This window comes from Phocoena sinus, chromosome 15 (genome assembly GCF_008692025.1).
Source record: "Phocoena sinus isolate mPhoSin1 chromosome 15, mPhoSin1.pri, whole genome shotgun sequence".
NCBI classification, from domain to species: domain Eukaryota; kingdom Metazoa; phylum Chordata; class Mammalia; order Artiodactyla; family Phocoenidae; genus Phocoena; species Phocoena sinus.
The window spans coordinates 32,667,328-32,695,123 of record NC_045777.1 but is presented as its reverse complement, the minus strand read 5'-3'; the positions used below and the strand labels follow the sequence as shown (position 1 = coordinate 32,695,123).

General features: G+C 39.1%; 1 protein-coding gene across 1 annotated transcript; it reads right to left on the bottom strand.

The window, feature by feature from the left end:
• Positions 1-729: 729 nt before the first annotated feature.
• CRLS1 (cardiolipin synthase 1) lies at positions 730-27,796 on the bottom strand. Its single transcript, XM_032606182.1, has 7 exons — positions 26,743-27,796; positions 23,846-23,983; positions 19,146-19,275; positions 6,101-6,186; positions 5,128-5,196; positions 3,450-3,541; positions 730-1,717 (listed from the first exon to the last, which is right to left on the bottom strand). Exons 1-7 carry the CDS (start codon positions 27,046-27,048, stop codon positions 1,630-1,632), a joined length of 909 nt encoding a protein of 302 aa, XP_032462073.1. The 5' UTR covers positions 27,049-27,796; the 3' UTR covers positions 730-1,629.

Below are 27,796 nucleotides of genomic sequence, written 5' to 3'. Positions count from 1 at the left end.
CTTTATTTCAAGTTCTCCCTTTTTTAAACATCATTTTTGTGTGCTCATACTTTGCTAGTGCTGAGACATGGTCAACGTGCCTCTTGGGTGGTCCAGCAATGGGACTTCCACCTCAAGCCTCACTGCACCCCAGGCCGTTATGAGACATTACAGGAGGTTCCCAAAGGGGAGAATGGCCAGCCTCACACCACCCTTCTCTCACCCCCTTCCACTGGATTCCTTAGCAGTGTCCCTGGCTGCAGGCTTCAGTGTTTTCCAAGCCAAGGATGGCTCAGCAGCTAATCTGGGAACAAGGAAGCCAGGACCAGCAGGCAACAAGGGGCACACTGATCCAAGGATGTCACAACCAAGAGGCATGAATTTTGCTTATAACTTCTCATTTTAACACAGCTCAACAGGCTATGTTTAGATAATCTCACTGTATGAGTCCATGTTACACTTAGGTTAGACCTCGGGACAATGAGCAGCCAGGCTTCCACTGTTGAGAGGAGGCAGGCTTCCACTGTTGAGAGGAGGCAACCAGCACCAGCCACTTGTCTTCCTCTCCCCTCTCCCTGCATCTTGCATTCTCTTAAACATGACAGTGTAGCAAGAATAGGGCTTTTAAGTCAGATGATCACAAACCAATTATTTTTACAATGTTAAGTGCAAGTGATATATCTGAATGGACTTTTATGAATCAGAAAACTTCCACAACAGCAGACGACCGTGGAACACAGACAACCCAAATTGAAGGTCACTTTTTTCCTGCTCTTTTATTCCTTTAACATCTTAACAAAAGAAGATTCCCCAAAGCTTAAAAAAACCTTTGAAAAATATAATTTCATATTATTTACATAACATATGAGTACAGGTCCCAATATCATACAAACATTGTTATGTTAGAGATACAGTGGGAAGGCATGATGTAACTCACTGCCTCTTGGATGGCTAGGGTAACAGACATATTTTCATTTTCCAACTACCTCTGTCACTTATTATCCTGATGCATAAACTATTAGGCACCTGAGAGGTTGGAAGACTTCTGAACATGAACTTCAGTACCTTCTATTTTGATCTTATTTATTATTTTCAAAATTTACTGCATTTTAAATCTCTTTACAAGTTTAATTCATCCACAACTAAGCTACCTTTATAGTCATTATCCTAAACAATCAAATATTAACCACATGTACTGTTAATGTGTGCACAGATCTAAAAGTCAAACAAACAACTGTGCAGCCAAGTTGTACAGGATGTATATTTAAACCCAGGAAATTCCCTAGTGCTTTGCGAGCAATCTAAAGTCTATTAAAGTGACAACTCTTCAGTTTCCATGCTCTAGACTGTTTTTTGTTTTACATATCAAAAAATGACTGACAATAATTGCTACTTATAAATTAATCAAGAAACCTAAGATAAAAAAATTCTAAATTATAGTTTTATTTGTATTTAAAAATACATTGGAAATTCTGCATATGCCCATGATCAAGCTTATTTTCAATGCACATTACTTAAACTTTGATGACATGGTTTGTTCTGACAAGTCCTTTTTCAAGCTGAACACCAAAAAGGAAACTCCCTTAGATTTCCACTGGCCCTGCCGCCGATGATGTATATTGCTTCCTTGCTAATGATGATGGATGACTTTCATCTGCCTTTTATCACCTGAACAGTTTTCCGACCATAATGATAATAACTGTAAGCTGATGCAGCTGTGGTAAAAGCTGTAAGACACCTTTTACGGAAGGAAAGAAAGAAAATTTAGTCTAAACTCTAAAAAATGCTAACTATAAGAACCATAAAGAATACATTTAAAAGAGTTGTTTCAAAGTAAAAATGCCTGTGTGGGTGTAATTTTTTTTTAACAAGAATTTAAATATACTGCTTTTCTTTAATACTTCATTTGAATCAGTAATGTCAAACAATTAATCTAGTTAATCAGTCTGAAAAAAATAATAATAGCAATTGTCATTTTTTACCCAGACATTATTCTAGGTAGTTTTATTTTCACAGCAACCTCATCTTACAGAGGAAACAGTGCCCCAGAGAGCTTGCTCAGGGCCACAGAACTAGGAGTCTGGCTTGGTTCCAACTCTAGAGCCCTTGTGCTCCTCCCACTGTTCCACGCTGCTTAGAGTGTTAGTTTTAGAAGCTATTTCTTACAGATCTTGGGAATTCTAATATCTGAGTCATTTTAAATAAAATTCAGCTTTCTTTACTGATATTTCCTTAAAATTAAGGAGAATTAATCAGGTTCTCTTTGAAATGACACGAGTGACACTCAGGGCTTGCTGAGTGCTCGCAGCTAACACGTTCCTTTTTGGTGCACACATGTGCTTCTGTTTCCACCAGGTGAGGTGTAGGCTCATCAAGACTCTGTTTGATCTCAAACCTGTTTATGCCAGTTTGATATCCTAAATTCACACATAATGAAACATACAGGTAGGAAGAGTCGCTATTTCTGAGAACTAAGCTGGAGGCTTTGGAAAGGCTTGACATCACAGCGAGTTGCTAAAAATTACTGTCAAAGTAAGTAGACAATGTAATTGTTAAAATACTAGAGAAAATGGTAAAAATCTAGAAAGTTTCTATACTCTGATTGCTTCATAAATGTCTTACATTCTTATATCACTTTAAAAGCAGAACATGAAAATTAGAGAGGTTGTATTATGGATGCAGTTTTTTGCAAGAAAGAAAAAAATCCCACTGATGAGCCTATAATCAAAGAAAAGGCATTGAGCCTTTATCAGAAGACGTAGGACAAATCAGAATGAATGTACGATTATATATTTTAGAAAATAAAATGTCTAGCGTGTGTATCATTTTTAAAGCTTTTTAGCTTAACTGACTTTAGTTAACCAACTATTTTCTGGCTCAGACTGCATCAAGCAATGTTTTAATTATCGAGTTAAAAGTAGAGTAAAAATACAGTGCTTTAGTATCAGTGTGGCATAAAGTATGAATGTGACACATTTTCAAGGCTATACATAACCTTAATAAAATAAAACTCAAACTCCTTTCTCCAAGTTTCTCTCCCACTCTGCCCCCTTCACTAGGCTGGGTGCACTTTCCCCTTATCCACTCTCCTGCACGTCTGACTTTGCTCAGGGTCTGCCCTTCACCAGAATGGCCTCCCCTCAGTCTTTCTCCACCTAGACCTCATGGCTCAAATGCTACTTCTTCCCTGAAGCTTTCCCTCTTCTTCCTACCTGGAAGTATTTTTCTCTACTCCAAAACCCCAACACATTATCTGTACCTCTCATCCCTTCTAACTTGCATGAAACCCCCTATAACTTCTATATCCTACACTTGATAGTAAGCTTCTTAAAAATGGTATCAATCAAAAAATATAGCCCACAGCTTTACCCAGTGCTTAATAAACATGATTAAGAACAAAGTAATTCTAGGATTGTCAAAATAAGCCATTTTGTTGACATTCTCAGAGAGTAATTCTAAGTTTAGCTTACCACAGGATCTGAAGATAAATGCTGTCAGCATAATTGAAAACCGGAGCTGCCAAAGAAGCTGCCACCAAGATTAACTGGACTGCTGTGTTAACCTAAAAATAAGAAGTCATAAATGAACAGTGCCAACCCAATCATGTTTCAAGCTCACAAGAGAAAGGCATAACCCATCACAGTGTAACACAACAGACCCTCAGGGATGTTGTAATATCCCTGCCAAAGAAGCAGGCATTCACACAAAAGGCTGAATTTCACTAACAGGCCCATCTGTCTCCACAGCTGCCCTATATAGTGAGGGGAAGGGCAACTATCAGAAAACACCACTATCTTGAATTTCCATAGCAATAATGTTGCAAAGTTCTTTGCCTTTTTCTCAGTTGCCTATTAAAACAGCCCTGTGAATATGGAAATAATGAAGCTACTCTTCACAGGTAAAAAGGTAATGAGTTAAGTGACTTGCCTGCAGTCATAGCAGGTTACAGATCCATACCCAGGACCCAGATTTCCCAGTACTCCATTCAATGCTCCTTTCACTTGCCTACCACCTGTAAAACCTATGAAGTTAGAAAACTGAAATGCACTGATCTCCATGCGAGAGGCTCTAAGTTTGGAAATGAGTAGGTTTCCCTACCCTAAAAGACAGCGTGGTGGAGAAAAGGAAGACAACAAAACCACTGGAGACTTCTGTACTCATTGAGAGAAGCATTCTGGGGAAGCGGGTGATGTATGAATCCGTGGGTGGTGTCTAGAGAAGCACCTATGTTCTCTCATCCATTCTGCAGCCAAATTACAAGGATTCGACTCCGTTTTAAAAATAAGTAATAAAAATTGTCTGGAGACTCCCTGCAAGTCCAAGGAATTGAGGCATTTGTCCCTGGTACCTCTTTAAGCCACCTTCTGTACAGTGCTATACTCCAATTACTATACTTGATAAATATGTAAGCCACAAAAATAAATAGATAAAATAGATAGATAAATAAATAACACATATTTGTAGGTAAAAATTCACCCCAGGGAGTCTCTGGTTTAAGAGTAATCATCCCTCTGTCCCAAAGATGATCAGCATCCCTAACCTGTTAAACCTCTGTCACAAGGCATGGAGCAAAAGAATAATTACAGCAAATTTAACAAGGCTACTAGTAAAACAAATTTGCCTTCAGTGGCATTAATAGTGTCCTCTCTGTGTGCAAAGACTGGCATACAGTTATTATCCTGAAGAGGGCTCAGGAAAACAGATGGACAACTAAGAGTAGGAGTTGTTTATTAGTGAATAAAACTTTCTCCTGTCCCTTTCCATGTTAACAATCGATCTTGCAAATGAAAGGACCTTGTTATATGGTGTTTTCACTACAGGGAGGGGTGGGTAGTGAAACCAGAAAGAAATTTTCACACTCTCTTTGTGTCAATATGCAATTACATTTCCACCTCCCCTAAGTGGTGGCCCTAATACCTCATTTGGAGACTTAAATTCTTACACCACCAACACAAAACACAACATATATACTAAAGATCCAGAAAGCCTGGAGGACAGAAGAACTGGGCTAATGACCCCACTCTCTATTCTCTATGGTCAATACATTAAAATGTGTCTCATTTTCAGCTGCTCCAGACTGAGGTTTATAGTCATCAAAATAAAATCCTCAACGGTTTTTAACTTAAAAGGATGTTGTGGGTCTCTTACCTTGCTGATGAAGGTTGGTTTTAACCTAGCAGTGGCATAACAAGGATTGAAATACTTAGAAAGTGTTCTCTGGCAGAGGACAAAAAAACATAAAGTTTATTCATCATTCAAGTTTAAAATAAATATTTTGTTATTATATGCAACAGTTACTGAGTGTATAACACACGCCTGGCTATATACTAGATAAACCCTTTATCTGCATCTTCTTTTATTATACTATATAAGCAGCATCTACATTCTTCATAAATCACCTACAGTTTATTGAAAATAGATTTTTTAATTTATAGATTTCTCAATTTCTATAAATTTCTAACACAATAACTACCATAAAGTCTGCTTAACTATGTCTTTCTACTAAATAGAGTCAACAAATCTCCCTCAACACTGTTTTCTTTATAGGCTAAAAAGAACCAAAATGAATAAAATACTGCCATTTTCACTGGACTGGGAATCAAAAGATGAGGTTGTTACATTCATGAGGTGGTTATAAGCTATGCTATGCTTATGTGCTCAAATATTTGTAGAACCAATGAACAAATGTGCGAACAAACCACTCCATGCTCATAAAACTGTGATTTTAAAAACCAGTTCTAGATAATCCACAGTAGAAGCTAAATTAGACAGGGAAGGGTGCTTAGTTATACAAAACACTCCTAACAGAGTTTGCTGCTAGGGATGGAGCTAGCTGGCCTGAGTTTTATGGACTATCAACTAAAACAATGTTGACTTATAACAAAAACATCCTTTTAAAAACTGATTATTCATATGTTCACTGAACAGTTACCATAATGGGTGATTCAAATAGCAAGATGACAGTTATGTCTGTTTTCTTTAAATTCCTAGTAAATGGATTGAATACATAATTGTCATAAATTATTCCCATAAAGTGAAACTCAGTACACAATAGTGATTTTTTTCTTTTGCCTTAAGTTACAAGTAATACTAAAAGAACATTTTTTTGAAACAAACTCACCGGTGTTGGAAGAGTTCGATATCTGATATAAAAAACAGCAGCAATCAACATTACATCTCTTGAAATTATCATATAAGTAAGTGGAACTGAAAATCAAATATAAAATAATTTTGATTGGGATTTTGAAAATTATTAAGACATTATACATACAATGAAGCCTTACCATAAACTGGTGTTTCACCTAAGCAAAAATTTTAAAATAAACACTTATTGATGCCTGTTTAGGGTCCCTACAGTGAACCACTGATTTTTATATTTTTTTTAACCTGCCTTCAAAACAAGGTGAAAGACAGACTATGGCTTTTAAAGTCACATTTCAGAATGTTGATCCTCTCACCCCTTTCTGTATTTTTTTTTTCCTTGCATATGTTTTTAAATTGCAGTTAATCAGTGTCAGCTCTACTCAACCCTATTTCCTTTGTTACTTCCCAGCTTTGTAAATTTAGAAAAAAGATCACCAAGCTCACTATAATTACATAGAATAAGATGGTAAAAAGATTGGAAAGGATGCCGGGACTCAAGGCATTCTTTTTTTTTTTTTTAATAAATTTATTTATTTATTTTTGGCTGTGTTGGGTCTTCATTGCTCACGCGGGCTTTCTCTCGTTGTGGCGAGCGGGGGCTACTCTTTGTTGTGGTGCACAGGCTTCTCATTGCAGTGGATTCTCTTGTTGTGGAGCACAGGCTCTAGGCACGTGGGCTCAGTATTTGTGGCTCGCTGGCTCTAGAGCACAGGCTCAGTAGTTGTGGTGCATGGGCTTAGTTGCTCCGTGGCACGTGGGATCTCCTGGGACCAGGGCTCAAACCCGTGTCCCCTGCATTGGCAGGTGGATTCTTAACCACTGTGCCACCAGGGAAGTCCTAACTCAAGCCCTTCTGACTTTTAAGAACTCTGACTGCTTGCTTCTGAATTCTAGATTATTTTATGAACAGTAAAATTTGCTATGTGTACCACTTGTGGAGAACCAAAATATCTTCATTTTTGCCTGGCCAGTTCCTATCCAGGCAATTGCTATTTTTTCTTCTGCTCATTCATTCAATGAATTCTAGTTAAACATGAATTCAACTTGTTGATAGTTTTCTCATTATTCCTAAGATCCGACAGGACGGTCCCAGTGCCAGCAGAAGGGCATTTTAAGTGGATACCCAAGGAACTCCTGCTCCCTTGTCGAATGAGAATGGGAGGGCAGAGGTCCTGTTTCATTTTATATCCTTCCACGTTGAAGGAAGTTTTAACCATGAATATATGGCATGTTATTAGAAAAAAATATTTATATAAAAAGGAAAAAACCCTGAGGCTAACACTCATTTCAAATTGTTTCAATTACTAAAATAAAAGAATCATGCACATCCCTTCCATAATACTTTCAAACAGTTCTTTGTGAATTACTTTTAAGGCTATACTTAGGGTCCTCTATTGGTTCAGAAACTTATGAAAAATCTCAGTAATTAATTACAGATTTAAAATTTAAATCTCTGCTGGTTGTGGCTGTGATGTAAGTGTTGATCCTTGGCCTAGTACTCAATGACAAGACAATTCCAAAGAGAAAATGCTTATCCACTCAAGTCATGGCATTTGGAGCACAAAGAAGACTCGACCGTATGAACCAAGTAACAAAACAAGGCAGTCATGATTTTTAGGAGGATTTTTGTGCCTGTAAACCAAACTTTTCTATAGTAATAATCAGCTGGCAAAATCAAACAACTATCAGATTTTATTTATTTTTAAATCAGATTTTAAAATGCAGCAAATTCATGTGAATTATATACAGTAAACACAACAGTAGAGGAAAATAAACACCTGTTATTGTAGTTCATCACCACAGGGAAAAAGAATATAATTTAATTCTAAATAAGGTTTCTGCAGAAGAACAGATGAAGCAATTCAATACACTGCAAAGCCTTGGGCTCTAGTTCTATTAACTACTAAAATTACCATTTATTGGGCATCTGGCACCATTTAAGTATTTTATACATATTATGTCATTTAATCTACATATCAACTCCATGATATGGGAACCATCATTACCCCATTTTACAAATATTGAAAACAAGCCTCAGGCAGATTATAAAACCTGGCCAAGGTCACCAGTTAGTCAGTACTACTGCAGAATGCATCTCTGGGCTCAGTTTACCATCTGTTAACAGTCTGGTGGAAGACAGGACTGTTTACAAAATCCAGTGTTCCCCAAACTGACTACTCATCACAGAATCACCTCGTGAAAGCTTCATAAAAGCAAAGGTGAATGCTCCCTGGGGGTTCACAAGCACAGCCAGACTGGGACCAGGCTGCACTGGGTGATCTCTAAAGCCTCTGCCAACTGAGAGCCTGTATACATACATGCTCTTACTGTGATTTTGGGGGCAATTTTGTCCAGTTCCCTGGCTTTTGAATCTTCTAACTGTTCCTGCTTTCTCTCCTGGCCTTCCTTTCCCTTTTCTTCCAGGGCTAAAGCAGCTTTCCTTTGTCTATTAGAGTATGATAGTGTGTTAGGTAGGTGTAAAATGTGTCAGGGAGTGCTCCAAGGTTTTCCTATTTGCTAACTCTGTCTGAAATACAGTTTCTGCAACAAAGAAGTACATCATGGGCAAATTTATTAGTGTTAAAGGGAAATAATAAAATCAAGTCACTTTTACATAGTAGAAGTTTGCATTGAAAATAGTAGTTAACACACAGCCACAGTCATTTGTTGTATATTTTCTATGGCTGTTTTCACACTACAATAGCAGACTTGAGTAGTTACAACAAAGACCACATGGCCCATAAAGTCAGAACATTTACCATTCTGGCCTTTACAGAAAAAGTCTGCCAACCCTTGTTCTACATGTTAATCTCTAAACCAGGACCTCTGCAATCTCTAAGGAGCAAATGGAGAGCTCTTACCTACAGAATAGAGCTAAAGGTACTGAGAATTCAGGGCCACGCCTGGTCTCTCACTGCCTGTTCACCCTAGAGGGTAGTATACCACCCAACAAATTCCACCAATGCCCAGGGAGCACCCAGTTAAACATTTATGAAGTAAGCAGCCAAGAATCACCAGACATTTTAGCAAAGTCTCCATCATGAAAGAGATACCAAAACAAACAGAAAAAAAAAAAAAGAAGAAGAAAAGAAACAGATACAATACAGGGGTTTAAAACCACCCCCCCACACACACACACGTACAAAAACAGATAGAAGATGTCCTGAAATGATGATACTCACCTATGAAGTAAGAAAAAGACATTTTAAAAATTTTATTTATTTATTTTATTTATTTTTTTGGCTGTGTTGGGTCGTCACTGCTGTGCACGGGCTTTCTCTAGTTGCAGCGAGCGGGGGCTACTCTTTGTTGCAGTGCACAGGCTTCTCATTGCAGTGTATTCTCTTGTTGTGGAGCATGGGCTCTAAGCACACAGGCTTCAGTAGTTGTGGCACATGGGCTCAGTAGTTGTGGCTTGCAGGCTCTTGAGCGCAGGTTCAGTAGTTGTGGTGCACGGGCTTAGTTGCTCCGCGGCATGTGGGATCTTCCCCGGCCAGGGCTCGAACCCGTGTCCCTTGCATTGGCGGGCAGATTCTTAACCACTGCACCACCAGGGAAGCCCCTTGTTTTGTTTTGAAAGAACATACAGAACAAGAGCTCTTTATTTCCTCTTGGAAATTAAAAATGATAGCAATAAAAATGTCAATCGAGGGACTTCCTTGGCAGTCCAGTGGTTAAGATTGCACGCTTCCACTACAGGGATTGAGGGTTCAATCCCTGGTCAGGGAACTAAGATCCCACATGCCACGTGGCACAGACAAAAATCAATTTTTTTAATTAAATAAATAAATTAACTAAAATGTCAGTAGAAGGGGTAAATGACAAAGTTGGGGAAATCTCCCAGAAAGAGAACAAAAAGTGTTTCCAGTAAGAAAAGAACCTAGGGAAAAATGTTCAGAACTGATGGATAAGTTTTCAGACTGAAGGGGCCTTCTTAGTACCCAGCACAATGGAAGAAAGATTTACTACAAACTCTAGTAGGATCTAGAACATATAACATTGCAAAATTTCAGACCTATAGGTAAATGAAAAGATCCTCAGGTTCAGCTCCATTAATATCTGAGTAGGTAATAATTCTCCTGCTAAGACAGTTAAAGAAGAACATTAAACAAAAAAATCTTGAAAGTGAAAAGCTTGTAAGATGCTAAGAAAGTATCAGAATGAGAACTCAGGAAAATAAGCCTAGGTACTCAAAGCCACTCAAAGCCACTGTCCCTGACCCTAGGGAAGTAAGCCACAAAGCTGAATAGGGGTTTTGGCAGCCTTAAAGGGTGGGGGAACAGTAGTCAAAGCCCAGAGCCCTCAGGTTGGGCAGTGACAAACCACCTCCTAGCTTTAAGCTGGGATCTGAACAACTATTCCCACAGGGTTGGGAGAGGAGATGGCCCTAGGCAAACTAAGCCTTAAAAAAAAACATCTTATCATCTGGCCATCTAGGTGGTCCCAGACTGTTAGCATGCCTAGATACCTGGCAGAACTGAACAAAAAATCTCCTCTGGAGAGTGATGCCATCATCCTACACATCAAGATATTGCTCCAAATTATTTTTTAAATATTAGTACAGTGTCTAAACAGTCAAAAATAACCAAAGACATAAGATACCATGAGTAAGATTCAATAGAAACAGACACATGAAAGAGACCCTCAAAAGATATTTCAGAATTACCAGTGTTTATAAAACAACTAAAGCTTACTATGTTCAAAGGGATACAAAAATCAAGACTGAAAATTTCAGCAGGGAACTGCAAACTATAAAAGTTGACTTACTAATTTTGCAGAAGAATGAAATAGAAATTTTATAACTAAAAAATATAATGGAAGACTTAAATGAATTTGGCATAGCTGAAGAGAGAATTAGTGAAATGAAAGAGCAAGCTTCATTAGTAATCATCTAGAATGGAGTCAGAAAGATAAAATGAGGTATCATGCAGAAAAGAGGCTCAGACACTTAAAGGATACAGTGAAATCTAACACAGGTATACTGCAGTCCCAAAAGAAGGAGAAACACAGACAACAATACTTGAAGATTGTGGCTCAGAATTTTCTAGAACTGATTAAAGATATCAATCTACAGATTAAAAAGCCCAACAAATCACAAGCAGGATAAATAAAAAAGAAAATCACACCAAATATTGTGAAACTACAGAAAACCAAAGAGAAAGAGTAAATCTTAAAAGCAGACAGAGTAAAAGTACCTTTGAAAAAGAAATGGGTTAACAATTTCTTATTATCAACAATGGAAGTGAGTACACAACTGCATGGTACTTTAAATGTACTGAAAGAAAATTAACTACCAGCCCAGAATTCTATACCCAACAAAAATATCCTTCAAGAATAAAAGCAAAATCAGACAGAGAAAGACAAATACTGCGTGATATCACTTATATGTAGAATCTAAAAAAAAAAGAGAGAGAAATAGAAAGAGGTTGGTAAAAAGACACAAACTTTCAATTTTAAGATGAAACAAAAGATGAATAAGGTCTGAGGATCTAATGTATAACACACTGGCTAGTTGGTAACACTGTACTGTATAATTAAAATCTGCTAAGAGAGTAGAATTTAAATGTCCTCACACACACAAAGAATAAAGACAAAATAAAAATATTTTCAGAGAAACAAAGAAAAGAATGTATCACCAGTAGACCTGTATTAACAGAATTTCTAAAGATATACTTTAGAGAAAAGAAAAATGATTCCAGGTGGAAGGTCTGAAATACACCAAACATAAACCAGAAAAAAGTATGAAGATACATCTAAATGAACACTGACTTAATAAACAGTATCATATGGGTTGAACACATAAATAAAATTAAAGTATGAGAATAACCTAAATTGAGAAAGGAATAAATGGAGTTAAAGTATTCTAAGGCCCTTCCAGTGCCCAGAAGGCATATAGGCATCCCTCGGTATCCATGGGGGGTTGGTCTGAGGATCCACCCTGCTTCCCCCAACATACACCAAAATCCACAAATTCTCAAGTCCCTTATATAAAATGGTGGAGTATTTGCATATAACCAGTGCACACCCTCCCATATGCTTTAAGTCATCTCTATAATACTTAATACCTAATACAATGTAAATACCCTCAGTTTCCAGTTTGCAGCAAAGTTTGGTTGGAACTTTCTAGATTTTCTTCCCCCCAATCTGAGGTTGGTTGAATCCGTGGATGGAGAACTCCCAGATACAGAAGGCCAAATGTATAGATTTGTTAACATTAAACTTTGATAAGGTAAAGATGAATTATAATTTTGAGACTAGCTAAATGTTAACAGAGTGTAAAACTTTCCAATTGGTACAGGAAAACAGTGATAATTATAGAATATAGACAAAAGTAGAATAGAACATACAGGCCAAATAAAACACAAAATAAAATGGAAGACTGCTACACAAATATTAGTAATCATAGTAAATGGATTAAATGTTTCAGCTGAAAGATAAAATATTTTTAGACTGGATAAAGTAAAGAAAAACCATCTATCTATATGTTATTTTTAAGGAATATCTAAAATATAAAGATGTGGACAAGATGAAAGTAAAAGATTGGTTTATCATGTAAGCACTGACCAAAAGTAAGCTAGTGTAGCTATAGTAATAGTCAACAAAAGAGACTTCAAGGCAGGGACTTCCCTGGCGGTCCAGTGGTTTAAGACTCCGCCTTTCCACTGCAGGGGGCACAGGTTCAATCCCTGGTCAGGGAACTAAGATCTCACATGCCGGATGGTGTGGTCAAAAAAAAAGAGAGAGAGAAACTTCAAGGCAAAAATCATTTCTAAAGATATAGAGGGTCACTTCAAAATAAAACATTCAATTCACCAAAAAGACATAACAATTCTACTTTATATGCACTTATTAATAGCATGACTTCAAAAGACATGAAGCAAAACTCAGAGCTAAAAAGAAAAAATAATGGAAAATTGGACACAGCAGGAAACTTTACTCTCTCAGTAACTGACAGAAAAGCAGACCAAATGTAAAAAATAAGTCCGTAAAGAAGGAGATTTAGCCACCAGGATTAAAAACTTAACCAGGGACTTCCCTGGTGGCACAGTAGTTAAGACTCTGCCTGCCAATGCAGGGGACACAGGTTCAATCCCTGGTCCAGGAAGGTCCCACATGCCGCGGAGCAACTAAGCCTGTGCACCACAACTACTGAGCCTGCGCTCTAGAGCCCACGAACAAGCCACAACTACTGAGCCTTCATGCCACAACTACTGAAGCCCACGTGCCTAGAGCCCATGCTCTGCAACAAGAGAAGCTACCGCAATGAGAAACCCATGCACCACAACGAAGAGTAACCCCTGCTCACCACAACTAGAGAAAGGCTGCATGCAGCAACGAAGACCCAACACAGCCCAAGATAAAGAAATAATTTACTTAAAAAAAAAAAAATTGACCAAATGGACATATGTAGAACATCATACCCAATGACTGCAGAATACATACTCATTTGAAAAACGCATAAAATTTGACTGTATACTGGGCTGAAGGGCTAAAATCAGAGCATGTTCTCTGAACACAAGGTAATTATGCTTGAAATCAATAACAAAAAGATACCTAGAAAATCCCACAAATTAAGAAATAAATTTTTATTAACACCATAGGCCAAAGAAATATCATAATGGAAACAGATTACTTTGAACTCGATAATGACAAGAACACTAATACCAACATATGAGATACAGTGAAAGGGATACTTAGAGGAAATATATAGCCTTAAATGCAAACTTTAAAAAAGAAAAGCTCAGGGAATTCCCTGGTGGTCCAGTGGTTACAACTTCATGCTTCCACTGCAGGGGGCACAGGTTCAATCCCTGGTTGAAGAACTAAGATCCCACAACGGCACAGCCAAAAAAACAAACAAAAAAGGAACGAGTTAAACATTCATCTACAGCTGTGTTGTTCAATACAATAGCCATGAGCAACATGTAAAGATAAAGCACTTGAAATGTGGCTAGTCTGAAGTGAGAGGTGCTGTAAGTGCAAATAGCACACTGGCTTTTGAAGACAGAGTATGAAAAAACAATCTCATTAATAATTTTTTATTGATTATATAATGAAATGACAATATTTTCCATCTAGTGGGTTAAATAAAATGTTAGTAAAATGGGGAGTGGCCTGGCACAGGCAGCAGTGCATGCACAGAGCACTCAGTCTCCACTGTAGCAGAAGTGCAAGCACACACACACACTTCACCTGTTTCTTCTCACTTTGAACATAACTACTAGAAAAATTTAAATTAGATCTATGGTTCCCATTATATTTCTACTAGACAGGACTGATCTATAGAATTTAGAAAAAGAACAGCAGAGAAAAACCAAAGGCGGAGACAGAAATAAAAGAGCAAGATTTAATGAAGTAGTAAACATATCAGAGAAGTTTGGCAAAGTTCAAAGTTGGTTCTTTGAAAAGATTCATAAAACAGACAAACCTGTGGCAAGACAAGTCAAAGAAAAAAAGGGACAAATAACTAATAATTAGGATGAAAAGGGGGACATCGCTACATAGCCTACAGACATCAAAACCTTAATGTCGATACTATAAATAGCTTATGGTAAATTGTTTTAAAATGTAGCTGAAATGGACAAGTCCCTAGAAAAACATCACAACTCACAAAACAGACAAAAGATGAACCAGAAAAACTGAATCACCTTGTAACCATTTTTTTAAAAAATGAATCAACTATTTTAAAACTTTTTCCCAAAGAAAACTCCAGGCTTCAATAGCTTCAACAAGTTCTACCAACATTCCAAGAAGGAATAATTGCAATCTCACACAAACATCTCCCAAGAATGGGGTGGGGTGTGTGTGCACTCCCTAAATTCATTTTATGAGATTATTATAAACTTGATATTAAAACCTAACAAAGGTAGGGGACTTCCTTGGTGGTCCAGTGGCTAAGACTCCACGCTCCCAATGCAGGGGGCCTGGGTTCGATCCCTCGTCAGGGAACTAGATCCCACATGCTGCAACTAAGAATTCACATCCCACAACTAAAGATCCCGCATGCTGCAACTAAGACCCAGCGCAGCCAAATAAATAAATATTAAAAAAAAAAAACCTAACAAGGGTATTTGTAGAAAAGAATTCCAGGCCAATCTTCTGAATCTAGATGTGAAATCTTCAACAAAATATCAGTAAACCAAATAGCAATATCTTCATAATATATCATAACCAAGTTAGATTTGTAACAGGAATTGTCATCAGGTTGATTTAACTTAGAAAATCAATAACGTAATTCACCACACATTAAGCTTAAAGGGAAAAAATATGACTATCATAATACATGAAGAAAAAAATTTTCATAAAATTCCATATCCAATGTAAAAAAATTTCTGCGCAAACTGCCAGTAGAAGTGAACTTCTTTAACCTGAAAAAGGGGTATCTACAAAACCCTACAGGAAATGTCATATTTAATACTGAAAGACTGAAAGCTTTCCTTCTTAGACTGGAAATAAGACACAGATACCACTCCTATTCAATATTGCACTGTGCACTATTGTGAGGCAAATTTTTAAAAAGGTAAAAGGACTGGAGAAGAAGAAACACACTGTCATTAATTACAGATAATACATAATCAAGGATACAGAAAATCCAAGAGAATATACATTTATATTATTAGCATAAGAGTTCAGCAAGTTTTGCTAGACACAAAAATCACTGTCAGAGATGGAACTGATTTCATCCTATCAACATCAGCTACTACAAAATGAAATATTAAAAAAGCTACCATTTACAAAAGCATCAAGAACTATCAGTCACCTAGGAATAAATCTAATAAAAAAGTTTTATTACCTCTCTAGAGAAAACTGTAACATTTTGACATTTTAACAGACCTAAATAGAGTAAATACAAGATGTATGTGGACTGGAAGACAATATTGTAAAAATACCAATTCTTCCAAATAAATCTGTAAATTCAGTGCAACTCCAATAAAATCCCAACAGGTTTTTCTGGGGAACTTGAAAGCTAATTCTAAAATTCACACACAAATGAAAACAGGTAAGAATATCAAGGTGGAAGAACGTGCTCTATCATGTATCAAGACTTTTGGGGGACTTGCCTGGTGGCGCAGTGGTTAAGAATCCTCCTGGCAATGCAGGGGACACGGGTTCGAGCCCTCATCCGGGAAGATCCCACATGCAGCTGAGCAACTAAGCCCGTGCGCCACAACTACTGAGCCTGCACTCTAGAGCCCACGAGCCAAAACTAATGAGCCCACGTACCACAACTACTGAAGCCCGTGCATCTAGAGCCTGTGCTCTGCAACAAGTGAAACCACTGCAACGAGAAGCCTGCGCACAACGAAGAGTAGCCTCCACTCACCGCAACTAGAGAAAGCCCGCGCACAGCAACAAAGACCCAATGCAGCCAAAAATAAATAAATAAATAATAAAATAAATTTAAAAAAAAAAGACTTTTGGCAAAGTAATAATAATTAGGGATGGTACTGGTGCAAAGATAGACAAATCAATGGGGAATAAACTAGACAACCCAGAAATGGACCCATGTATATATGAACATGGCAGTGAGTCTGGAAAGTATAGAATTTTCAATAAAAAGTGCTGGGATAATTGGGTGTCCCAAGAAGCAGTTAGAAAATTAACTTTTAAGAGAGAGAATTTTTTAAACCATCAACTAGGAATTATGCAAAGAAATCTTAAAAGCTTTCTAATACAAAACATAATCACACGTAAAGGAAAAGGTATCAGAATGGCAGGAGACTTCTCAACAGCAAGATGGAATCTGGAAATCTATAATCAGGGTCTTGAAAATTCTGAGTGAAAATAACATGCAATTGAAAATTATGCCCCAATCAAGTATGGAGGGTAGAACAAATACATTTTAGATGTCTGTAGAATAAAGACATTGTACACCTCTAAAAACCTTGCTGCCAGGCTGCATCCTAGCTAGGAAACAACTGGAGATTCTACTCCACAAAAAGGAGGACCCTAACAAGGAAGCCATGGGAGCCTGGAAAAACAAACCCAACACAGAAGAGAGACAATGGAAGTTCCCAGAATGATAATGAAGGGAAGTTGCAGTTCCAAAAGCAACCTACATCAATTGTATCAACAATATCCATAATACCAAAACCTGGAAACAATTTCTGTGTTCACCACGGAAATACCTGGGCTGGCCAACCGTTGTAAAACAATACAACAAAATACAAAATAACTCTGAAAAATGGGAAGCATGAAAATACACACACACACACACAAATTTTAATTGTGAATGTTAACAGAATGCTCCTTAGGATCTTTTCTCCTACAAATTATCTATATTACTTATAGCATACCCCTGCCCCTTCAATACCCCCAACCATTCACACACCGTAATTCTGACTTTCAAAGAAGCACATGAACAGCAGTCTAATTCATTTTTAAATTTGGTATGTGGATTTAAAAGCCTAAAGGTAGGGATTTCCCTGGTGGCGCAGTGGTTAAGAATCCGCTTGCCGGGGCTTCCCTGGTGGCGCAGTGGTTGAGAGTCTGCCTGCCGATGCAGGGGACACGGGTTCGTGCCCCAGTCCGGGAAGATCCCACATGCCGCGGAGCGGCTGGGCCCCTGAGCCAGGGCCGCTGAGCCTGCAGATCAAGAACCTGTGCTCCGCAATGGGAGAGGCCACAACAGTAAGAGGCCCATGTACCGCAAAAAAAAAAAAGAATCTGCTTGCCAATGCAGGGGACAAGGGTTCGAGCCCTGATCAGGGAATATCCCACATGCCGTGGAGCAAATAAGCCCATGTGCCACAACTACTGAGCCTGCGCTCTAGAGAAGCCACTGCAATGAGAAGCCCCCACACCGTAACGAAGAGTAGTAGCCCCCGCTCGCCACAACTAGAGAAAGCCCACGCACAGCAACGAAGACCCAACGCAGTCAAAAATAAAAATAAATAAATAAATTTATTAAAAAAAAAAAAAAAGCCTAAAGGTAGAGGAGAAAAAGAATCTCTAGATTGGGAGACTATACTAGACTGAAACACCAGTAAACTTCTTCCTATCAAATGTCAGTAATAACATGGTATTGAAGGACCAAGTACCAGCTTCTTTGTTCTCAGATACTAACTCTTGGAAATAAACAGTTTAATCTGAACCAAAGGATTAAAAACTGAGAAACACAGCTGAAGTAGAAAATGAACAACCAAAAAAGCACATACAAAATACAAAAGATCATAAAATTTTGTTACAAAGAGTATTCAGGGGCTTCCCTGGTGGTGTAGTGGTTGAGAATCCGCCTGCCAATGCAGGGGACACGGCTTCGAGCCCTGGTCGGGAAGATCCCACGTGCCACGGAGCAACTAAGCCCATGCACCACAACTACTGAGCCTGCACTCTATAGCCCACGAGCCACAACTACTGAAGGCCGTGCACCTAGAGCCCATGCTCCCCAACAAGAGAAGCCACTGAAATGAGAAGCCTGCACACCGCAACAAAGAGTAGCCCCCGCTCACCACAACTAGAGAAAGCCCACGCACAGCAACAAAGACCCAACGCAGCCAAAAATAATTAATTAAAAAAAAAGAGTATTCAGACAATGTACAAATTATGTGTATAATTTAAAATTGCATAATACCATCTAAGTAATAATAATAACAATGTGAAATTTTATAGACATCTTTAGGATTTCAGAGCTCTCACTTATTAAATTGTACTTAATAAATAATAAGACTTAGGAAAATTTTAAATTGCTTTCAAAAGCTAGGCACAAAGAAAATAATAGTTTCAAAAGATTCTAGGATAATATGAATTAGCTCAATTTTTTGGAAATATCTGTTTAATTTTAAACAATTTTACTAAGAAAACAATGCATTCTATAGTATACACAAGGTCATAAATTCTAAAGTAAAACAAATAGCTTGGAAAGCAAAACAGTTCAATAGTTTAAATTTAGGGAAACACTTTAAAGTTGAAAACATATTTTTGGAACAAAAATTATTTGTCTCTCAATCAAGAGAAATCCTAAGCTGATAAATGTGATTCTTCCCTGTACTATTTAAAAGTACGCATGACGGCGTTCTTACCTGGAATAAGATCTGCATAGGTCAAGCTAACATATAAGATGCTGATAAGTATTTTATCAGCAAGTGGATCAAGAGCACTTCCCAAAGCTGATTTTTGACTGGCCCAGTTTCGAGCAATAAATCCATCCAACTGAAAATAGAAGTTTTTTTTTTTTTTAATAAATGTCATAATAGGTACAGAGTAGATATCTTGAAGGTTAAGAGATACCAGAAAAACCGCTATACTTGCATAAAATGTAGATAAAACCTCTTCTGTCTCTTAGCCCCAAACCTTCTGTTTTACTGGTATACACTTAGCTTTTAAATTACCAACTGGTCAGAAAATGATTTCACTTTTCTACAGAAAAAAATTTTCACTTTTCTTTCTCAAGGCCTTCAGCTATTTTGCAATGTTTTCACAATGCCCCTTTGTGGGATGAACCCAGACACAAATTTAGAGATGTAAAGAACCCAAATAAAACTCAAAGAAAGCAGGACTGACAGAGCTTGGACTAGGCACCCCACCCCAACCCACCCCTCCCATCCCCCACCCTTTGAGCCCTGAGCTATTTCACTACAGCCAAAATAGCTGCTTTTACTTGCAAGGACTACCGTTTAACTGCGAGATTTTCTAACTTCCATTCCTACCTACTTTTCTATAATATGACCCAATTCCCTATGTTTTGCTGTTATTATTTTTATTTTATTCTATTTTAACTGTTATTATCAATATTTTTTATCTAGTGCCACTGTTAATTCCATGTCTGACTGTATTGCATGACCTGTATTTGAATACAAAACTCAGTCCTCTGTACCTGGCCTATTTAAAATTTTTGATATGAAAATTACTTATTCACTACTCCTGGAAACAAATTATATTTTAAAGCAGAGGTCATACTTGGGTTACCAGGGGGCCAAAGAGGCCTGCAGGCTGGTTTTGTTTGACCTGCCCAGTGATTTTTTAAATATAAATTAGTTGCCAATATTTAAATATTCAAAGTCTTAACTCAAAAAAATCCAGATCTCCAGGCTCACTTGAGAAATGGGAAGATCCGGCCACCCTGGGGCCACAAAATTGACTGAAACCAAGTACTGCCTATTTTCATTAAACGAGGCAGATATTTTCTGGTTTTCCAAGTCCCTACCCTGGCTTTTACTCATTTTATTTAACTTCAAACTTCAACAAATATTTGAATTTTCCAGTCCTAGTTCCAAGGAAAAAGATCAAATTAATCTAGACGTAATTTAACATGGTACATTTTAAAAGATAAATAAGTCCTCCACATCTCAAGTACTCCAATGACTTAGAGCAGTCGTACAGGACAATGGTTAAGAACTTACTCTTCGTAGCAGAGCATAAGTGGTTCAAGCACTGGCTCTCCCACTCACTTAACTGTGTGACTCTGGGCAAGTTATTTGGCCTAAGCCTCAGTTTCCTCATCTGTAAAACAGAGATAGTGCTACCTACCTCGCAGGGTGGGTTGTCTCAGTACGTAATGTGATTAATACTTGTTTAGCACTCAGTGCTTAGTAAATCCTCAAAAAAAGCAGTTACTAGCTATTACTACCTCAACTGAAAAAATCTATTTTCTTAAGTATACTATAGGTAACACTAACAGAGTGCCTAGAACTGGGAGTTGGGGCCTTGGAAGATTCAGGTGTCAGTTCAGTTTCTGATCTCGGGGAACTTAACCTCCCATTTTATCACCATCAACACCCTCTTGTCCTCATTGTTCCTCTACTCACACTGGATTCCAAGGTCATCAACATCATCTCTTCTTTGTAAACCTCTATAACTCCCTACTCCACTCTCCCTCAACCCTGCTTAAATACAACTACCATGTACTATAGGCCTGCACCCAAGCAGCTGAACACTGATCAAGAAAAACACATAAATGGGCTGATTGATCTCACTTTTTCATGACCACAAATCTCCTGTGGGCACTCAATACTGCCTGGCAAACCCACACCTGCTTACTGTGTTTACCTTCTCTATTCATAGTCTGCTCATCCTTCCCAAAGCCTCTCTCTCTAGCTCATGACCATGTCTATATTTGCTCAAAAAACAGAAACAGAGTGTCAGCCCTCCCTTGTATTCCCACCTCCAAGTCCACCACCTACTAGTGTCCATGCACATTCTCTCTGTGGTCCCTGATCCCAAGTCCTCTTACCTTCTGAGTTTTCCCCACCTCCCCTGCATCATCGATCTCTCTCTTCCTACCCAGTCATTTAATTAATTAATTAACAACAAAAATTTCCCCAGTATGCATCTCTTTATAAACTACCCTTCCTTGACTATCTCTCTATCCCCCTATGAAGCAAAACTTCCCCAATGTGACTTCTATTGTCATCACCACCTCATTTATGCTCGCCAACCCATTTTGACTGCCCCACCCTCTAGAGATTGTACCCATAAAAGTCACCAATGAATTCTACATTCTTAGCTTACTTGAACCCCAACACAATTAAAGCACTTTCTTCACTTAACATCTGGGACACCTTATTGCCCAATTTTCTTTCTTTCTCACCAGCTATTCCTTCTCAGTGTCCTTTTTTGGCTCCTTCTCCATTGCTTCATTATTGTTCTTTTCTCTGACCTCTTTTCTTCTTTTACCATAGCCTAGATGATTTCATCCAGACTTGACCATCTATATGATGATAACTCTTAAATCTATCTCTAACCATGATTTCCTCCAACTCCAAACTACTGTTTTCAACTACCCAATGTTACCTCTATCTGAACAGGCGTAACAACTCTTTTCCCACAAACCCTGTCCTACCCTGAGTGTTGACCATCACAGAAAATGTAAACCTCCATGCATCTGCTTGTTGAACAGGAAAAAAAAAAAGTAACAGCCTAGCACTCCTATTTAATTCCTTTCTCTCACCCCACATATCCAATCCATTAACATATCAACTCTATCTTCAAAACATATTTCCCAACCTTCTTCCCTAGATTACTATAAGCCTCATAACCAGCCTCTCTGCTTCTATTCTTGCATTCCTGTAATCCATTTCCCATATACAACATTCCCCTACCTAAACCCTCCATGAGTCCAGCCATCTGCCCAGCAGCCATTCTAGAGGCATCAAAACCTACATGAAGTAAATGTAATATGATGCCAGTTAACTCAGGTTTCTGTACACATTGTCTTACATATTTAGAAAAGTGTAAATGAGACCTCTCCCATTCGATGAATATTGCAATCTCATGTGGCAACTAAAAAAACCTACAAACCAAAAAAGAGCAAATCCAGTAACTGAGAAAGGTCTTGCCTATTATGAAAAATAAATTCCATTATCAATATAATGGCCTTTGACAGAGTTGGAGACTATATTAATAAGTGGAGGGCTTCAGGCTTCACAGATAAAAGCAGGGACAAAAGAAGAGATTGTGAGAATGAGAAGTTGTGACAAACAGGAGCTAAACTCGGGAAAAAGAGGCGATAACCACTTCAAGAAACTGTATTTGATGCATATTTGGAAATGCCATATAACAGTGCAAATGTCCTATTATTTATCCTGCAGAATCTTCAGCTAACTGTATTGCTCAACAATGCTACTGGGCAGGTGTAATTTTGTTTCTATGAACCTCAAAGGGAACAGCTGATGTTACAAAGAAAGATGCTATGTGACTTTTATTAACAGAAAATTAGTTTCTCTTTATTCTCACTGAATACTGAGCAAAGCTTTTCAAACATACATCAGTTTAAAGAGGCACCAAATTATTATTGCCTGTCTGGGTACTCACTTGGATCTCAGACCAGCCTTGTACAAGAATATACAATTTATATACATAACGTCTATTTCTACATGCTTTTGTCCTGATTTAAAATCTTTCCTCTACCTTTACCCCACTTCCTTCAATTGTGTTTTTGCAGGACATATAGTTTTACAAGCCATTTCAAATCCTTTATGCAACAGGGTGGGTGATAAATACAAATAATGTCACATAGGATAATGACTGGCCAGTCCACAAAAGCCTATATAACACATAGTGTGGCTTTCTGTTAGAAAATTATTTTCCAAGTTCTAATTGGAGATAACCTGAATAAATCTTTCCCTCCCTATAAACTGACACAGTGGTGTCAAGGTGCTCTTTTCTCCTTGGTCCATCTGCTGGGAGAGTGGAAGAAGGAAGGATGTCTAATGCCCACCTAGGGCAGGGTCTTCTGGAAGGTGGTCAGAGGGGTGTAGAGAAGGAATCAAGGACCAAATCTGTGGGGTGCCTATGGCCTCCTGCCAGCATAAACCTGAGCAGAGATCCGGCCTCTGCAAGCTCCCTGATCACAACAACTGGCCCACTGTTTCCCTCTCCACCAGTAAAACCAACTGTTGTTGCAGATCAGATATTTCTCTCTACTATGTAAGTAGAAAAAAAGTCTCACAGCTTCTCTCCTTTATTTCTATTCCTAAAGCAAGTACTTGGCCCTTTGAGAATTTCTAAGGTTTTTTCTTCTTTGAAGAAGTTAAAAACCAAGAGTAAAGAGCTCCCTCTCCCATGCCTCCCTACAACCTCCACTTCCTTCCTTAGATCATATAAAGAATAACAGAGTCCCACATAGATGTTAAAGACAAGCCTTTACACAAAGTACTAGGTGAAATTCATCTTGAGGATTTCCTTCCAAAAAAAAGCAGACTGAGTCTGTGCTATTTCAGTGTAGTAGAGACCCTGGGATTTAGAAGGGGAGCAAAACAGGGGGAGTGCCGGTACAACTTACCAAATCAGTTAGCCCAGCTAAAGCAAAAACTCCTAGTGCAATATTAAAATCTTCTTCAATAATCAAATAGCCCAAAACTGGGGCCAAGCCAATTCTCGTCATTGACAACATATTTGGGATTGTCCATGGGTTTTCATACTGAAACATAAAGACAACAAAATTTAAATACTATAAATTCATACTTTAAATAACTATATACATTGGAAAAATACACTCCATCAACTTAAAGGTTAGAAGCTACATAAACCTTAAAATTAGTACTTTCAGTTTTAAAATCCATTCTGTTATTTTTACACACATCTAAAACTGTTAAGAATGCAGAAGATGAAGATATGTCATATACCAAAACACAGACTAAAATGTTGGCTGTATATAGAGTAGGTTTTCTCACTAAAGAGAGAAGGAATAAACATGTATTATCTATCATATAAGTCAAGCCTTTAATGTATTACTTCACCATCAGAATTCAAAACTAAAAACATACTGCTTTTAAAAGTGAAAATTGAACAACATCGTAAATCAACTATATTCAGTACAATTTTTTTTAAAAAAAGAATTACTTTCCCATTATACAAAATTAAAAAAAAGATCTTCAGGAAGATCTTATACCTCAAGTAGACAAACGGTCTAGAAAGTGTCAGAAAAAAGCTGAATTATCAACCATGGGCATTTTGGCTAAAAAACATTTATTGCAAAATAACCTCTCCTCACTCCTCTACACATACCCATCAAAAGAATGCTAAATGCCATACACAGTGTTGGAGATAAGAATGAAGAGGAATAAAACATTTAATTCCATAACCTCATCACTAAACTGGAGAACTGCTAGAAGAAAATGGAACAAGGAAAAGGTATTGAGATACTTAGGAAATGAACAGATTTTGTAAATTTGTTCAAAATAGCCATAGAAATGTTAAGATCCCCAACCAGAAGCTGAGGGCTTTCACAGCTCCCCTGTGGGGGCTTTATGATTCCTTGAAACTTCATTTGGAGCCAAGGTGTTTGAAGTTGGCACCAACAAAAGGGCACCTCAGCAGCTGCTCTGAAAACCATTCCTTCCTGGCCAAAGTCTGTTTCATGAGAGGGTATTTCAACTTTAAAAAGCCTCAGCCTAGTGGAACTAAGATACACGGCACAGAACAGGGTACAGAAATAATACAGAGAAAATGTCATTCCCTAAAGGCTGGATTTTTTTTCTCCACTGAGTCAAGACTGCCAGCTCTACCCCATGGGACTATCTCCTCACAAGATAACCCTACTTAACCTCTTTATCAATCAGTAACCTATTTGCCTGAACCTTAATTTTGACATTTCCACTTCTAAATACCTCTTTTAAAATACCTTCAGCCATTCTGTAAGAAAAGCCAGTTCGCTAAAGATACTAAGTTTGTGTTTATAAACAGAACCCAGCAAGAAATGTTCACCTCAGTTTGAAGGAATAATGAAGTTATTGGGGCCCAGTGGCAGAATACTGTCATTAAAGATACAGAAAAATTCAAATTCTGCAGGAAACAATCACCAAACAAGCAGCACTCCAAACCTCTACTCAAGGACCTCACATTATATTAATTAAATGGAATCATTCTTGGAACATATTCCAAATTCAAGTTCAAAGGTCCAAGTGTTTTAGAGTCCAGAGGAAAAAAAAAGTCTGTTGACCATACTGCGATACAGAGTAAGTCAAATACTGATCCAGCATTACAGTGACTCACTGAGGGGGGTGAGGAGGTACAGTTCATGATTGAGAGAAAGGAAAAACAAAGCAAAAGGTCAGAATACAGAGGCCCAAAATTAAACTCAGAGAGGCCCACGGGGAAAAATTAAAGACACAGTTGTAAACAGCCAGATCATTTCATTTGGTGAATTAATAAACCAGACTGAATGTTCTTAGAACAATGAAAGGGATTCCTTTGAGCTCCACATAAGATATTTCAGTTAAAATAAAATACCTCAATTTATAATCATTAAATTCGTCAACGTTTCTAAGTTAAAATTAAGTGAGCTAATCTCAGATTACCCAACCAGATAACCTGTGGCATACTCGACCAACTACTGCCGTTCTGGGAAGGATTTCATCCAGGATATGGCAACCTCAAAGCATCCAGCATTCATTCAGACCCCAACATGCTCTAGCTATTAATGTGGCCGAGACTTCTGCCAGGATGTGGCCACCCCAACCCATGCTGTATAACTGATGAAAGCAGCACAGGGGCCCACCGAAGACATAACAATTGAAGATGTAATAATTGCATGAGTCTTGCTCCATGACATCAAAAGCTCTCCCACACTCATGCTCTCATGTCTTCTGTTTGGTCAGTATTTCAACAGGTAAGCAGACAAATATTTTCCTCCGTTACCTCAGGAAGAGAGGTTTAATCTTTTCCTATAATTAAAGGTTAAAGGATCTTTTAATTACGATTTAAATTACTTAGCTATCCTTCATCCTACAATATGTAAAGTCACCAAAGGTCAAATGATAGTTAACCAAACCTGCACAAGCAAACAGAAAGGCCTGTATATCATTCTGAAGATGCCCAGAGACTTGCCCTAAACATTGGGAATTCGCTTCAAAAAATTTAAAATGGGCTTTTAATAAGACAGGTGAAGGCTATTTTTACCAATGCAATATCCAGAGGCGCGTCCAGCTACCGGTGCGGATAGACGGGAAGGAGAGAGCTCTAACTTGACCACCGAGACAGGAGGACGCGGCTGGTACCCCTGACACCCCAACCGAATGATCTGCCCATAACTTCTCTTCGGGGAACGCTTTAAAAGTTCTGAAACGGAAGCATCGGACCTCACCGGCCACTGCACGTTATTTGCGTCCGGGACCGAGCGCCGCCGCAGCAGTCGACCCCGACCCAGAGTAGCCCCTCCGCCTCCTCCTCGGTACGTACCAGGCTGGCGGCGCTCGCCGGGCCCCACCGGCCGCCCCGGGCCTCGGTGGCGGCGTCCTCTTGCACTGCGGGCCCGGGGGCTGCCTTCCCCGCGCCCGAGCAGTGGGCCCGCGGGCTGGCCCCAGGCAGCCGCAGGCCGAGCGCAGCCGGGCGCAGCCACCAGCGCTCCGCCAGGCACCCCAGGCAGCACGGCACTGGCTGCAGCAAGGCCCCGCGGGCGCGCCCCTTGCCCGGCCGCGCTCCCGGCGCCCACACGGCTACGCGCAAGGCACCCCACGAGGTGCGCGCCACCCGCGAGGCCAGCATGGCCCTGCGGGCGAGCCGCGGGGACGCAGGCGGCGAGAGCTCAGCAGCCCGGGGCACCGGCGAGTAGCTTCCCCATCGAAGCCCAGCAATATCGGAGAACTTCAACAGCCTCCATACTGGTTCTCAAGCCTCACCACGTTCGGTTATACCAGTGGCCTGGCCGCCAAGAACGGACGCCGTCGCGACGCTTTTGCGACACCGTCGCCGCTGGCCTTCCCAGCGCCGGCGGCGACGGCGCAGGCGGCGAAAGTCACGTGCCGTTAGGCCCAGTGGGCTGCCGGGTAGCGGTCGGCACGGCGCCGCAGTCCGCCCATAGGCGGGCTCCGGGCTGCGTGGGGAGGCGAGGAGAGGAACGCACAGGACAGGACTACGGCGCGGCGGCTGTGGCCGGGAGAGGGCGGGAGACATCTCGCGCCCCGGCCGGAAACCCGAGGTGTGCGCGGCTCTGGGCACAATCGCGAGAGTTTTACATATTACTTAATTGTCTGATACAGAAGAAGTATTTAATACTAGCTCTCTGTTCTTTTCCCTCTTTTGAGCGTTGCATATTCCCAAAAATATGGGTGTTAGAAAATGTCAGTACTAGCAATTACTGATCGTTTACCTGAAAAAGGTGTTTATTGTAGCCAGGCTAGAGTGCATCATCCCGTTTAATCTTACCAGCAACTCTAGGATGGGTTCCATTAGTATCTTACTTTTACAGATAAGGAAATTTAGGCTTAGAGAGGTTAAGAAACGTGTTTATTAG

Coding starts and splice junctions, on each gene's coding strand:
- CRLS1 (XM_032606182.1), bottom strand. CDS start 27,048: ATGCTGGCCTCGCGGGTGGCGCGCACCTCGTGGGGTGCCTTGCGCGTA. Junction 6,187..19,145: donor CTATGCAGATCTTATTCCAG/GTAAGAACGCCG, acceptor TTTGATTTTCAG/TTCCACTTACTTATATGATA. Junction 1,718..3,449: donor ATTTATCTTCAGATCCTGTG/GTAAGCTAAACT, acceptor CTTCCGTAAAAG/GTGTCTTACAGCTTTTACCA.